At 21.5% G+C, this 16,596-nt stretch overlaps 4 protein-coding genes across 4 annotated transcripts; 1 reads left to right on the plus strand and 3 right to left on the minus strand.

The window, feature by feature from the left end:
• Nucleotides 1-6: 6 nt before the first annotated feature.
• Nucleotides 7-7,283, minus strand: DDB_G0280705 (myb domain-containing protein; the record flags this gene model as incomplete). The annotated part of the gene is made up of 2 exons (XM_636041.1): nt 7-7,089; nt 7,245-7,283. The coding sequence occupies 2 exons, from the start codon at nt 7,281-7,283 to the stop codon at nt 7-9; spliced, it is 7,122 nt and encodes a 2,373-aa protein (XP_641133.1).
• Nucleotides 7,284-8,658: 1,375 nt separating this feature from the next.
• Nucleotides 8,659-9,591, minus strand: DDB_G0280747 (hypothetical protein; the record flags this gene model as incomplete). Its single annotated transcript, XM_636042.1, has 1 exon — nt 8,659-9,591. The coding sequence occupies one exon, from the start codon at nt 9,589-9,591 to the stop codon at nt 8,659-8,661; it is 933 nt and encodes a 310-aa protein (XP_641134.1).
• Nucleotides 9,592-12,212: 2,621 nt separating this feature from the next.
• Nucleotides 12,213-12,792, minus strand: DDB_G0280707 (hypothetical protein; the record flags this gene model as incomplete). The annotated part of the gene is made up of 3 exons (XM_636043.1): nt 12,213-12,359; nt 12,463-12,735; nt 12,790-12,792. 3 exons carry the CDS (start codon nt 12,790-12,792, stop codon nt 12,213-12,215), a joined length of 423 nt encoding a protein of 140 aa, XP_641135.1.
• A 1,202-nt stretch (nt 12,793-13,994) lies between these two features.
• DDB_G0280709 (hypothetical protein) lies at nt 13,995-16,011 on the plus strand (the record flags this gene model as incomplete). Its single annotated transcript, XM_636044.1, has 2 exons — nt 13,995-14,085; nt 15,809-16,011. The coding sequence occupies 2 exons, from the start codon at nt 13,995-13,997 to the stop codon at nt 16,009-16,011; spliced, it is 294 nt and encodes a 97-aa protein (XP_641136.1).
• Between the last annotated feature and the right edge of the window lie 585 nt (nt 16,012-16,596).

Raw genomic sequence — 16,596 nt, forward strand, 5'->3', positions numbered from 1 at the left:
ATTTTTTTATTTTCTTGGAATATATATCATATCATCATTTATGTATCCATCATCTTCTTCATATTCATAGTCACCATCGTCTTGAATTTGAGAATTTCTTTTATATTCAAATCTATTGTTGTTATTTTTGTTGTATCCATTATTATTTTTGTTGTAATTATTATCATTGCTATTATTGCTATTGTTGTTATTATTATTATTATTGTTGAAATTGTTGAAACTATTTGTATTATTATTATTATTATTGGATTGATAAGAAATGCTTGAATTACCCATAAATGATTTATTTGAAAAGTTTGGCTGATTTTCAAACTCTTCATTATTTTGGAAATGAAAACTACTTTTATTGTTGGTGTCTCTATTGTCACGGTATGGTTTTGGAATAGGTCCAAGTTTATTTGGTAATCCAAAAAATGAACCATTATCTGATAAACTAGATATTGATGGTAATCTCGGTAAATTATTATTGTTATTATTATTATTATCATTATTATTATTATTAATATCATTATTATTATTATTACTATAGTTATTTTTATTTGTACGAGGTGAAAAATCAAATTCTGTGCTAATATTATTACCATTGTTACTACTATTAATATTTTTAATATTTAAAACACTATTGCTGTTATTATTATTATTATTTTTAGTAAAAAGGCTATTATTATTGCTATTATTATTATTATTATTATTATTATTATTATTATTATTATTATTATTATTATTATTATTATTATTATTATTATTATTATTAAAATTTTTATTATGATTGAAAAGGCTAGTGGTTGGTTTTATAGAGAATAAAGTTTCAGAGAGTTGAGTTGATTGTTTATTTTTTGGATTTGTTGGAATGTGAATATATTTATCATGAGTATTTGAATCACCAAAATCATCGTCACTATATTCAGTTTCTAAATCACTACCACATTCTAAATTTGGTCTTTGATAGGTTGGTTGTTTATGTTTTTTATAAGGTGAAGATTTTTGTTTTTTCTTTAAACGATCATCAGTAGTATCAATACGTTTAAATCCTTCATTATCAGAAAATTCCTCTTCAGAGTGTAAAATATTTATTAAACTTGCTTTCTTTTCAACTACTATACCATTAGTATTATTAATATTTTTGTGATTATTATTAACATTTTGGTTTCTATTTGACTTCATTGGTGAAGATGGTGGACGATTTTTTGATTTTGTAGATTTACCATAAGTAAATGTATTATTATTTTTGGCATTATTATCATTATTATTATTATTATTAGCATTATTAGTATTATTATTATCATTAATATTATTATTATTATTATTAGCATTATTATTATTATTATTATTATTATTATTATTATTATTATTATTATTATTATTATTATTATTATTATTATTATTATTATTATTATTATTATTATTATTTTCATTATCATTATTTTTATTATTATTATTTTTATTATTATTATTATTATTATTATTATTATTATTATTATCTTGAATATTTGAATTATCACCACTATCAATTGGTAATAAAATTTTATCAAAAGCAGAATGTTTAGATTGTGGCTTTGGTGGATTTAAAGCATAGAAAACAATAAAATCCAAACGTTTTGAAATTGATTTATCTTTTGGGAAATTGATTAGATCTAAAATATTCTCTTTTCTCTTTCTCTTTTTATCAGAGGCATCATCATCAACGCCACTGTCACCACCACTTCCTTTTTCTTTTTCTTTATCTAAACGAAGTGATTGAGCTAATTCATGGAATGGTAATGATTGATCATTGCAAATATCTTCATATTGAGAATAACCATGTTTAGAGACACCTTGTAATAATGAGATATCATGAGTACCAGTTTTCCACCAACTTGGGAAGCCATGATATGGTGATGGTAAATTCTTAAAAACTTCTTCTAAATCTTTGATTTTCAATACGACATTACGAAGCTTCTGAAAGAATTGAATTCTTGATAATACTCTTTTACATTGAACTAATGAAAGTTCATCACTACCACTTGGTTTCTTATCAATATTACCACCTTTTTCGTCATCTTCTAATAAATCATCATCATCACCTGTACTTTGTTGTTGTTGTTGTTGTAAATCAGTTGAAGAAGTAGATGATGATAAACCACCTTTTTGTAATTTATCTTGTTTCAATTTCATTTGATTCTCTTTTGTATTGAATAAAACATTTGATCTAAATTTCTTTTCTTCTTGAACAGCACTCTCACATTTACTAATAAGTTCATTATAATAAAGTTCAATTAATTCTGATGATTTCTTTTTAAGTGATGCTTTCTCTTTAATTAAATCCCAATTTAATTCAATTTTAGTTGTTGGAATAGTAGTAGCAGTAGTAGTAGTAGTTTCTAAAGTTGTTGTTGTTGTTGTTGTTGTTGTTGTTGTTGTTGGTAATGATGATTCTTCTTCAAAAATACCATACATTGTAATACAACGATAAAATGAATCTTTTTCACGTTTAGTCCATTCAACTTTTGGTTCTTGACGTTTCTTTAATTTTTCTTCTTGCTTCTTTTCTTTTTCAATCTTTTTCTTTTCATTCTTTGATTCTTTTTCTAATTTATTCTTAAAGAAATCCATTGTTCTTAATAATCTTTTAACTCTATGTGATAATACTTTTGCTGATGGCCATTTCTTTACACCTTCTTCTTCATTATCCTCCTCTTCTTCATCAATTGTAGTTGTTGTAGTTGATTCAGTTTTTGATTTTGAATCATCACCACCATCGTCATCTGTTGATAATTTCCATTTATATTTTGAAAATGATAATGTTGGATCATTTCTAATCATTTCATATTCACCGAAACCATGTTTATAAGTACCAATTAATAAATCATTATCTTTATCAGATTTCCACCAAGAGAATGGAGCATCTGATAAATCACCCAATAATTCTGCGACTGAAAGATATCCTAATTTTAAAATTTGACTAACCAATGCCATATTATGAAGCTTTCTAGTAATCTTTTTAGTATTTCTATTTAAATATTCTGTAAAATATGAATCATTCAATGTAATATGATTTAAATATTCATGATAACCTTCATCATTATTATCATTATCATTAAATTCTGTTAATAATGTTGTAGTAGTTGTTGTTGTTGTTGTAGTAGTTGTTGTTGAATTTGTATTTGCATTTACATTTGGTTCTACCTTTGTTTCTTGTAATTCATGAATATCTACCATTTTTTCATCTTTAACAGTTGTATCATTTTCTTCTTTCTTTTCAATTGAATTATCTTGATTAATATTTGAAGATGGTGATGATGATGATGATGATGATGATTCCTTTTCAATTGAATCAGAGTTAACTTTATCATTATCATTATTATTATTATTTTCCTCTTCTTCATTTTGTTTTAATTCTAAATCGAATAAACGTTTTTTTTCTAAATGATAACTATGAATTGATGGTTCTAATTCCACTACTAAAGCATTCATCATATCCATTGTGAATTTATTATTTTCAGGTATTTCTTTATCAGAGTTATAATTTGATAAAACCTTATGTAAGAAAGCTCTACCATATTGTCTAACTTGTTCAACTGACCAACGTTTTAAACCAGCAACTGTTTTAATTAGATCCCATCTACTACTACCATAAGCAAGCATTGCTGATTTTAATTTATTTCTTTCACCAGCTGTCCAACTTTTATTAATAGAGTTTTGACCACCAATAGTACCATTAATTCCACCAATATCTCTAGTTGACTCATCATCTTCATCAGGTTCAAAATCAGATTGTTCTTCATCATCTGATGATTCTTCATGATCTTTAAATGTACCAAATCTTTGAACATTCTTTCTTTGTCTTGGTTGTAATATTACATCTTTCTTTTTATTTAATTCTGGTTCAAATTTATCCCAAAAGTTTGGATCATTTACATCGATTTGAGTGGTTGCAGATGATGAACAAAATGAAGCAGTTGAAAAACTTGAAGCTAATGGATCACCAACCGTTTCTTGTTTAACAACCAATGATCTATCTAAAATTTGATCAATATCTTCTTCATAGAATTTTTCACTACTTGTATCATCATCTTTAATTGCATAAACTCCAAATTTTAATAATGAATTAATTGTTTCTTTATCTGGTAATTCATCTTTTGTAGTTGATGATGACGATGAATTATTACCATTATTACTATCTGCTAAAGAATTCATTTTTGTTAAAACTGCACGATCCAAACCAAGTTTCTTTGAAGCTTTATCAAACATTAATCTTTCATAAGTATTTTTAGTTACTAAACGATAAACTTTTACCATTTTATCTTGACCAATTCTATGACATCTTGCTTGAGCTTGTAAATCATTTTGTGGATTCCAATCAGAGTCAAAGATGATAACAGTATCGGCAGCGGTTAAATTAATACCAATACCACCGGCACGAGTACATAAAAGGAAAACGAAACGATCGGAATCAGGTTTAGAAAATCTATCTATTGCAGCCTGACGATCATTACCCTTGATTGAACCATCTATTCTTTCATGTGGATAACCTCTATATGTTAAATAATCATCGAGTATATCCAATACACTAACCATTTGAGAGAAGATTAAAACTTTATGATTTCCAAGTTTTAACTTTGGAAGTAGTTTATCAATCAACACCAATTTACCAGATGCTTGAATTAACTTTTGAAAAATTTGATCCTTATCTTTGATACTACTAGTTTCAGATTGTTCTACACCTTTTGTAAGATATGGATGGTTACAACATTTTCTTAACTCCATCATGATATTCAATAGACTTGGACCTTGATTACTTTTACCACCTTTTCTAAGGAAAGAGAAATTCTTTTCATAGATTGCACGATAGTATTTCTTTTGCACTGTTGTTAATTCCACCTCTACGATTGTCTCTTCTTTTGGTGCGATTGATTTCTCCACTCTTTCTTTCATACGACGAAGTAGATAAGGTTTAAGTATGGCTTGTAAACTTTCAACTTGTGATGACTCTTTCAAATCACCATATTCCAATAAGAATTGATCTAAATTTGAAAATTGTTTTGGATCGAGGAAATTCAATAATGACCAAAGTTCTTGAGTATTATTTTGTAATGGTGTACCAGTCAATAATAATAAATGATCGAAACTGTAAGATCTAAGTTCTATAGTTAATTTACATGATTTATTCTTTAAACGATGTGCTTCATCAATAACTAAATATTTCCATGGTATTCTTGATAGATGTGTACGATCTGTAATTGCCATTTCATAGGTTGTAATCAATACATTGAATTTAGTGATCTTTCCACTAGCACCACCACTAGCACCACCACCACCACCATCTTTATCTTTTAAATAGAATTCATAATTTCTACAAATTGGACGACCAGCACCTGAATCATGATAAACCAATGCATTCATATCGGTCCAATTTTCAAACTCTCTTTTCCAATGAGGAATGGTTGTCAAAGGTGCAACCACCAAGAAAGGACCACGTATACCATGTACTTTTCTAAGTGTTTCAAGTATTGATACACTTTGTACTGTTTTACCCAAGCCCATTTCATCACCCAATATCGAGTTTCTTTGTTCATGCCAACAGAATGATAACCAATTTAAACCTTCCAATTGGTATGGTCTTAATTTATTACCCTTTGTGAAATAGTCTGGACTTTGATCAATCTTTTTCCATGCGGTTCTAGGTGGTCTTGGTTTATCTCTCAACTCTTCTTTTGATGGCATTTCATTCAATTTATAATATTGTTCAATCTTTAAATCATCTTTAAAATCATCTTGATATTCCCATGTTGACAATGAATAACTAATGGATTTCCATTTAATTAAATATTGTTTATCCGCTTTAAATTTATTTGATGTAACTGAAACTGTTCTAACATCCAATACTTTCTCAACCTCTGTAAATTCTTCCCAACTTGGTTGTGTTGATGAAACTAATAAATCACTATTATCTTCATTTTCAATATTCTTTTGAATAAATCTTTGTAATCTCATCTTACTTGATCTAGTTTGATTCATTAATTTAGAATTTATCCATGAACTATGAATATATGATAAATCTTTCCATTTAACTAAAACTTCTAAAATTTCTTCATTATTATTATTATTATTATTATTATTATTATTATTATTATTATTATTATTATTATTATTATTATTATTATTATTATTATCATCTTTATTTGGTTTTATATATCTTTTATCTAAAATTTTTTCAATTGAATATTCTTTTTTAATTCTTTCAATTGGATCCATTTGTTTAAATTTATCAATTTCATCATCACTTTCATCGATTGTATTATTTTCACCATCTTCTTCTTTTTCATTATCATCATCCTCTCCTTCCCCTTTTACTTGATTTTCTTTTTCATTTTTCTTTTTATTTTTATTTGCCCCTTTTTCTTCCTCTTCTTCTTCATCTTCTTCTGATTCCGATTCTGATTCTTCTGATTCTTCTGATTCTGATTGTACATTATTTTTTTTCTTTGCTAATGCTGCCGCTTTTTTTGAAACTGAACCTTTTGGTTTACCAACAGGTTTTGATACTGGTTTTGGTGGTGGTGGTGTTATTGTTGCTGTGGTTGTTGCTGTTGTGGTTGTGGTTGTTGTCGTCGTTATTTTAGATTTTTCTTTTATTATTACTTCTTTTGTGTTACTATTCTTTTTATTGTTTGTTTTTGCTATTGGTTTACTTTTTGGAACTTTTGGTGGTGGTGGTTTAGAAACTGATGCTTTAGGTCTACCTCTACTTTTTTTAGATAAGTCATCACTATCTTCACTATCATCTTCTTCTTCCTCCTCCTCTAATTCTTCTTCCTCTTCTTCTTCTTCTTCCTCATCTTTCATTTCTACATCATTATTTTCATTTTCATCTTTTTCTACATCATTATCATCATTTTCACTATCTTCACCACTTAAATTTGATTTCTTTGAATTTTTAGATTTTGTCGATTTCTTATTTTTATTATTATTATTATCACTATCACTATCATTATTATTTTCTAAAATTTCTTTATTTTTTAATGCTGCTATTGATCTTCTGGAAAGACCAGAATAATTTAAAATATCTTGTTCGCCCTTCCATAAATTTAAAATTTTCGCTCCTTTTTTCTAAAAATAAAAAAAAAAAAAAAAACAAAAAATTTCGAATTTTAAAAAAAAAAAAAAAGATTTTAAAATTAATGGCGAAAATAAAAAAATAAAAAAAAAAAAAAAAAAAAAAGTCGTTGGACTGAAGAATATCGATAGTGAATAATTTTACCTACCCTTGTTGGTTGAACATTAGAATTTTCAATTGAAGACATCTTTTTTTTATATTTGATTTTATTTTTTTTTTTTTTATTTTTAATATGTTTGAATTTGAGATATTATTCGATTTGTGTGAGAAAAGAAATCTTAAAAATATCTTTTTTTTTTTTTTTTTTTTTTTTCGATATATATAAAATAAAATAAGATAAACGTGATAAATAAAAATAAAACCAATGAAAATGAATTATTGATGTGATATTTATTTAATATATTATTTACAAATGTTTAAAGTATATTTTATATATTATGTGTGTGTTGTTTCTATTATTAAAAAAAAAAAAGAAAAAAAAAAAAAAAAGATAAAAAAAAGTAGTTATCGTTATTTCTATTTATATATCTTTTAGTTTGATTATATTACATAAATTGAAATAGGTTTTTTTTTTTTACTTTTTTTGTTTTAAAGAATATAATAATAAAACAAAAAATATTGTGAAAAAAAAAAATAAGAAATAAAAATAGTGTGTAAAAAAAAAACTATCTCTTTTTTTTTTTTTTGGTTTTGTTTTATTTGATGTGCCTGTTGGTGAGGAATGAAAAAAAAAAAAAAAAAAAAAAAAAAAAAAAAAAAAAAAAAAAAAAAAAAAAAAAAAAATTAAAAACCTTTTTTTTTTCTTTTTTTTTTTTTTTTTATATAGTTGATTTTTTTTTTTTTTTCTTAATTATTTACTTTATTTTTATTTATTTTACTTTATTTTATTTTATTTTAATTTATTTCCAACAAATATATTTATTTAATTAGTTTTCATCCAAAAAAAGAAATGATGAACTTTTTTTTTTTTTTTTTTTTTTTTTTCATGATGATTATTATTATTAAATATAATAAAAATAAAAAAATAATAAGAAATAATAAAAATAAAAATAAAATAATTCTTAATTTAAATTAATTGTTTTTTTTTTTTGTTTTTTTAATTTTATTTTATTTTATTTAGTTTTTTTTTTTTTTTTGGAGTAACCACTTATTAAAAACTGTAATTAAAAATTCTTTTTTTTTAGTTCCAAAAAAAAAAAAAACAAAAAAAAGAAACCATTTATAACTCTCCTAAAAACCATGAGATATATTGACGGTATAAATATAATACTATACTAATCGCTATTTTTAGTACTATTTTAAAAAATATGGAATAATAACCTTCTAGAAGTCATTACCTATTATTATTTATCTTTTTTTTTTTTTTTTTATAGAAAAAAAAAGGATATATATTCTTTTTTTTTTTTTTTTATAGAATATATATTATTGTTATTGATTATTATTTTTATTATTATTTTGATTAATTATATTATTATTCTTTATTATTTATTATTGTTATTTTTTTATTATTATTATTACTATCTATTTTTAATTATTATTATTATTATTATTATTATTAAATATTAAACTATTGTACATCTTGATGGTTCAACAGTTTGTTGATCTTTTTGAAGGTGTCCAATGAAATATTGGTCATTTAAAATTTGTAACATTTTTGAAGAATGAAATTGAACATTTTCTGTTCCATCTTTACCTGCGAATCTTAATAATGCATTCTTACCACCAGGATGGTGATTAATATATTTCGTAATATCATAAACCTTATTATGTATGATCATCCAACAACTATCAAAACTATTATGCGTTGCTATTTCCTCTAAAGAGAACCAATTATTTTGATTTATTGGATCATTTAATTTACCAGGTTTATATTTTGATATTATAGGTGTTATTATTTTTTCTTTTTCTTTTTCTATTATTTTTGTTGTATCTATTATTCTTTTAACTTGTGGTTGTTGCTGTTTCTTTTCATCACTATTATTATTATTATTATTATTATTATTATTTTTATTATTTTTATTATTATTATTATCATTATTGTTACTATTAACATTTGTATTATTATTTAAAGTTAAATAGATTGGTTGTATATTTGAATTTGTTTCTTTATTAAATTTTTCATGAGAAGAATCGCAAAAAGGTAGGTTTGAGGATTGTTGACAAACACATACTAATGTCGTTGTTGTTTTGCCATTACTCATACTTTCTAATAACTGTTTAGTTTGTGGTAATTGTTCATTCGATAAATATTGCAAACTATTTGATATATTATTTAAACACTCTGACAATGGTTGATCTTTTGATACCTTTTGCTCAATTATAATCTTTCTGTCACCATTATTATTATTATTAATGCCACTATTATTACTACTATATTCTTTTTTACTACTACAGTGTGCTGGAATTCGCCCTTTACCTTTATTTGAGCTGCAACAGCATGAATCACATGACTGTCTTTTCCTTATCGATTTTGGAGGTGAATTTACTGGTATCATTTTATTACTTTTTTTTTTTTTTTTTTTTTTTTTTTTTTTATATATAAATTATTGTTATTATCGTTTTATGTGTTGTTTTTTCTTTGGGGAAAAATTTTAATTAATAAATTGTTTTTTTTTTTTTTTTTTTTTCTTTTTCTTTTTCTTTTTTTTTCTTGATAAACTGGTTTTTTGTCTTTAAATTTTTTAAAATTTATTTTTTTATTTTATTTTTATTTTTTATTTTATTTTTTATTTTTTTATTTTTTTTTTGTTTAACTGATTAGTTATTATTTTATTTTTATTTTATTTTTTATTTTTTTGTTTTTTTTTTATATTTTCCTAAGAAAAAAAACCTTTTTCTAATTAGTTATTATTATATGTACATGTATTGAGTATATTAAAATGTTTTTTTTTTTTTTTTTTTTGGAAAATTTTAAATTTCTTGGGGGGGAAAAAAAAAAAAAAAAAAAAAAAATTTNAAATTTTTAAAAAAAAAAAAACCCTTTAAAAAAGGGGGNTTTTTTAAATTTTTTTAAAACTGTAAAAAAGAAAAAATTTTTTTTTTTTGGTTAAAAAAAAACAATTCCAAAAAAGGCNNGNAATTTGCTTTTTTAAATTTCTTTTTTTTTTTTTTTAATTATATTTTAAAATTTTTTTTTTAATTTGTGATTAAAAAAATAATAAAAAAAAAAAAAAAAAAAAAAAAAAAAAAAAAAAAAAAAAAAAAAAAATAAAAAAAAAAAAAAAAAAAACCAAAAAAAAAAAAAAAAAAAATCGAAAATTTTTTTTTTTAATTTTTTTATTTCCGGAAATATTGTGGGAGAGTGATCTGGAATTAATAAAAATTAATTTCTTTTTTTATTTTGAACCCATTTATATAAATGTTTAATATTATCCGATGATCTATTTATAATAATTAAAAATAAAAAAAAAAAAAAAAAAAAAGAAAACAAATGGAAATAAATGGAAAAAAAGAAAAACTACACAAAAAAAAAAAAACACAATGAATATGACACCAAAAAACNATTTCTATAAATATAATTAATTAATAATTGAAATTAATATGTTAGTAAAGTTATTATTATTATTATTATTATTATTATAGAAAATATTTTTAAATAAAAAAATAATATATTATTTTTTTATTTTCAAAACAAAAAAAAAAAAAAGAAAAATAAATCAAATGAATATTTCATATTAAATGAATTTGTAAATAAAGTTTAATTATTTCTCTTCTTTTTTAATACATTTAATTTTTTTTTTTTTCTTTTTATTTAGTATAAAAAATTTAATTTAAAATAATTAATTCAAAAGTGTTAAAGGTGAGAATTTATATTTTAATTATTATTAATTTTTTTTTTTTTTATATGGATTGCAAAAAAAAAGATCTGGGTTAAAAAAAAAAAAAAAAAAAGGGTCTAACGAACAAATAAATAATATTTTTATATTTCATTTCAAAAATAAATTATTTAAGAAAGGTTTTTTATTGAGGCATTATTTTTATTATTTAGAAGATTGTTTGTGTGAGGTATGTTACTTTTTTTTTTTAGTTTTTTTTTTTTTTAAAATCTTTTTTTTTATTTTTTATTTTTTATTTTTTTTTTTTTTTTGGTTTTTGCCAACTTTTTTTTTTTTTCCCATTCTTTTTATTTATATATTTTTGTTGGTTGTAAGTAAAAAAATAGATATAAAAAAAATATTAGATTACTAATCGTTTTCTTTTTTTTATTTTTTTTATTTATATAGCTCACTTATTTTCTTTAAAAGGATTATAATGAGAATTGGAAGGGTGGGAGGGGGTTATATTACCTTTTTTTTATGAAGATTACTTTGTTATACCTTTTCTTTCAATGGTAACTATTGATAAAAATAATAATAATAAAATAATAAAATTAAAATTAAAATTAAAATATATTAATTTTTTTTTTTTTTTTTTTTAATTTTAAAGATTAATTTATGGTAGAGAAAACTTCCTAAGAGCAACAAAGGTTTCTGATTGGATAAACTTTAATTTACGGCAATGGTACTTTAAAGTTTCCAAAAAGATTGATCCAAAGGTACGGCAATGGTGCTATTGGAACAAAAATATATAACCAGCAACAAAAAAAAAAAATAAAAATAAAAAAAATTAAAAAAAAAAAAAAAAAAAAAAAAAAAAAAACTATTTCTTTTTTGTTTGTTTTATTACTATTCATTTTTTTTTTTTTTTTTATAATCAAAAACTTTAATTATTTATTATTCATTTTTTGTAAAGGTTGGTCTGATTTGAATGTTTATCAAATCAACAAATAATCAGAGTTCCTTTTTTTAAACCAATTTTTTTTTTTTCAATTCAATAAAAAAAAAAAAAAAAACACATCCAAATAAAAGAAAAAAAAAAATCACTAACTAACCAAATATATAAAAAGAAAATTACAACACAATCAAACTATTAAAAATGAAATTATTAATTATTTTATTAATTTTAAAAATTACTATTAAAAAAACAATAATTTTCATATATAAATATATTACAGTATTAATAATTATATTAAATAAACATTTTATTGATTTTCCAATAATTATTCTATGAAATATTATCAAAAAAAAAAAAAAAAAAATTAGTAAATTATTTAATTTTTTAATTTTAAATAAATGATTTACTTACCGATAAAATCAAGAACACCATAAAAATTATGTAAATGTTTATCAACTGGTTGATAAATTATCAAATTAAATGGACCACCATCTATATCACAAACTGGGCATATCCAAAGTCCTGTATGACATGAAGTAGTAATGTAAGCCTTTGGTTATTGAAATTTTTTTTTTTTTTTTTTTTTTAATATTAGTTAAATTAATTTTAGATTTATTTTTAAAATAAAATTAAATATTTGAAAAAATACATACCATTAGATCAAAGCACTGATTATGCTGACAAAAAATTGTTTTGGCTGGAATAACTATTGGTTCATGGGTTAACGGACATATTGATGACTCTGAGTCATATTGATTTTCATTTTCCACATCATCATTCACTTGACTAATGTGATTTCCTCCTTGATGAAATTCATCATTGCCATTGGTGTCTTCAAAATCATCTTCACTAATTTCATCATCTGAGTTACCATCACCAAAATTGTCATCATTATAATTGGATGGGGAATTCCTTGAAATAATATGCTTTAAAAAATTAGAAGCGGTTTTTATTTATATCTATTTTTAAAATATACCTACCATTTTATAATTTAATGTAACTTTTTTTTGAAAAAAAAAAAAATAAAAAATAAAAAATTAATATTAATTAAAAATAAAAAATAAAAAATAATTTACTATTATACTTTTTTATATTAAAAAACAGATGGAATGTGAAAAAAAATATTAATTATTTAAATAATTAAAATAAAAATTACACAAAAAATAATTGTCAAACCAATATTTTTTTTTTTTTTTTTTATAAATACAAAAAATTAAAATCACAGTTTTTTGTGATTTTACCCCAAAAACCTTTAATTGACATTGTGGGTGTGTGTTTATATTAATTGAATAAATAATTATATTATTTTTAATTATTTATTATTATTATTATTATTATTTATTAAATTATACTACATAAGTAATGTGTTTTTTTTTTTGCTAATGATGTGTTCGTAGTGTGGTCGTACAAACATATTAAAAAAAAAGGAAAATTGAAATATTATTCATATTAAAAAAACAAAAAAAAAACTTTTTACTTTCCCCATCTTTTTAAAATTAGGATTCATACCCCAGCATGTTGAATATATTCATTATTAAAAAAAAAAGATAGAAAATAAGAGGTACCAAAAATAAAAACTAATAATAAACATATTTCAAACAATGTAATATTGATTTTTGAATAAATTTTTTGAATTTAATTATTTCTTTTTTAGTTTTCACTCTTTATTGCGTGGGTTTTACATGTAGGAATTAAACAGTCTTAATACTTATAATGATCTATATGCTTTAACACACCAACAAACCAAGATGGCCATCTTATCTATTTGATTATTTTGGTTATTCGAATTATTATGATGATGGTGATATTGTTGCACTATATTTAATTCAAACAATCAAAATGCTAAGAATCACTCTTTGTTTACTGTGGTATTGTTTTCATAGCTTTTTGGTATTGTAAAAAAGAAAATTAAAAAACAAATAAAAAAAAAAAAAATTATAAATTACTTTTTTGGGTTAATGTTTCCATTCTTAAAAAAAAAAAAAAAAAAAAAAAAAAAAAAAAAAAAAACCAAACAAAAAAAAAACCAAACTAAAACATTTTTTAAAAGATGCCTAGCGTCAATGAGTTTTTTATTTTTTTTTTAATTGTTTGGCATACTTGTGAATGTGTGGGAATTGGTTTTGAGCATTTGCATCTTGTGATTTATTTGAATTTAAATCTCCAAAATGTCAGATTTTATCTAATGAAATTGATTAATCATTTGATCATTGAGAAATCTTCTTTGCATTTATTGATTTCTACAATTCACTCTTTTATTGATATTCTTCTATCCGGTATTTTAATGCTTAGAAGAAATCAATAAATGCAAAGAAGATTATGATCCGAGTAGGTATGGTCGTGCTTGAAATTTTAGACTGGTTCCTATAGTTTCCATCTATTGTCTTTATCTATAAAATCATATTAAAAAATAAATGAATAAAATATATAAAAAAAAAAAAAAAAAGAATTAATATTAAATAATATTAAAAAAAAAAAAATAAAAATAATTAAACAACTAATTTTCTAATTTAATATCAAGATGATATATATTATGTTCTGATAATCTTGATATTGTTAAATACTTGAGAAACAGAATTTATCATTTGGGGAGCCAGATTGAAGAGAGGTCGAAATTTATTTGAAAAATTTCACATTATTTAATCAAATAAATTTCGACCTATTGTTAAACCATAGCACCACAAATGGTAAATTCTGTGTCTCAGGTACATAACCATTACCAAGAATATCACATTTTCAGACAGCAATCGAAAGTTCTAATTTTAATTTTTAAACACTAATTAATTTTCACCTTGTAAAGATTGATGAACTGAAACTTCTATATATGTTTGAAAATACATTCACCAATAGTTGAGAGATCTGATAGGTTGGTCAATTATTGCAACCATTTCAAAATATTATCTTGCATTTTGATTAAGTTCAAATTTAATTTTATATAATCTTCTAAAAATATTAAAAAAAAAAAGAAATATTCACTTTTAGAAGTAATTACACACCCATTCAACCAAGTTTACTTTTTCTATTATAATTTTGAAAAGCAGTAAATTACAAGAAAATAAAAAAAAAAATTATTTTTAAAATTTTTTTTTTTTTTATTTTATTTTAATTGGTATTTTTTTTTAAAAAAATTGTTTTATTATTTTTAGTGTTTTACTCACCAAGATTTGATCTCACTAGATAAAAAAAAAAAAAAAATAATAAAAATAATAAAAAAAAAAAAAAAAAAAAATGTGGGTATAAAAAAAAAATAATAAAAATAATAAAAAAAATAATAAAAAAAAAAAAAAAAATTAAATAGCTTTCTATAAAAAACTTTTTTAATTTTTTTTGAATTAGATGTTAATCACAAAGTAAAAAAAAAAAATAAATTATTTTTATTTTTTTGTAATTAAAAAAACCCAAAAAAGTGTAATATGAAAAATAGTATTCCAATATGATGAAACATTGCTATGGTGGCAAACTTTGATATTGAAAATCACACAACAAAATATCATTTTACAATAAATTAATTGATTGGGCTAAATACCAAAAAAAAAAAATGAAAATAATAAAATAATAAAAAAAAAAAAAAAAAAAAAATAATAAAAATAATAATAAAAAAAATAATAAAAATAATAATAAAAAAAAAAAAAATTTTAAATAGCTTTCTATAAAAAATTTCCTTAAACTTTTTTTTTTTTTTAGAATTAGATGTTAATCAAAAATTAAATTAACTACAAAATATTATTATTTAAATTCTCAACAAATAAAAAAAAAAATTTAAAAAATTATAAAAAATAAAAAAAAAATAAAAAAATATTTAATATAAGATATTATTAATTTTAAATTATCTTGTTAATAAATGAATTAAAACTCTAAAAATTAATAATTATCTAATATTAAATATTATAGGACTAAATTAGGCTCGGATAAACCATTTTGTAGATAATATCATCTATTTTTATTTTATTTTTTTAAAAAGATATAATTTCCAACACTAATTTTTTATTTTAATTTCAGATTTTAAATGTAATAGCTCAACAAGAAAATGTACTACTGGCATGTCCGTTGATATTTCAAAAATTTACACTGCCGAATATGGGCATTTGAAAGCTAAATTGGATACAATAGGTGGTCTTTATTGTGACTCGAAAGATGTTACAATAATGAAGGTGTACGTGCTTGTTCCATTAACTATAGTTTTAAACATTCAAGTCCTATGATTGATAAAATTTCAATTGAAAAGTTCATCAAACAAATATAAAATCAACTAATCATAAACAATTTGAAATTACATTCAAGAATATTCAAAATCTATATTGTTTCTCATGGACTCGAATCAAAATAAATTCAAATTTGATAATATAAACCAATAACATTATAAAATTAATAGTGGACCAAGATTAAAATGATTCAATTACAATATTTGGTAAAAGGCTGTTATTGAATTTTTTAATTGTGAAGATGCTCATTTACCATTTATTGTAATTAAACCACATTTAAACTTGGTACACTGTTTTCTTTAATTGTAATGGTATTAATTTGTAATTTGAATTTGTTTGAACAAATTAAGTTCAAATCAAAATAAAGATTGATGAAATAAAATTTTTTTTTTAAATAACATTTATTTGTTTATTTATTTATTTATTTATTTATTTATTTTTATTATTATTAATATTATGATTATTTACATTCTTGAAACTTCTTTAATTGCTTCATGACAAAGTAATTTCTGAACATTTAATCTTTTCTAATGATTCTTTGCATCTTGTTTACCTTTACCAAGTGAAACACCTAAATAACTACTT

The sequence above is a fragment of the Dictyostelium discoideum genome (genome assembly GCF_000004695.1).
Source record: "Dictyostelium discoideum AX4 chromosome 3 chromosome, whole genome shotgun sequence".
Classification (NCBI taxonomy): Eukaryota; Evosea; class Eumycetozoa; order Dictyosteliales; family Dictyosteliaceae; genus Dictyostelium; species Dictyostelium discoideum.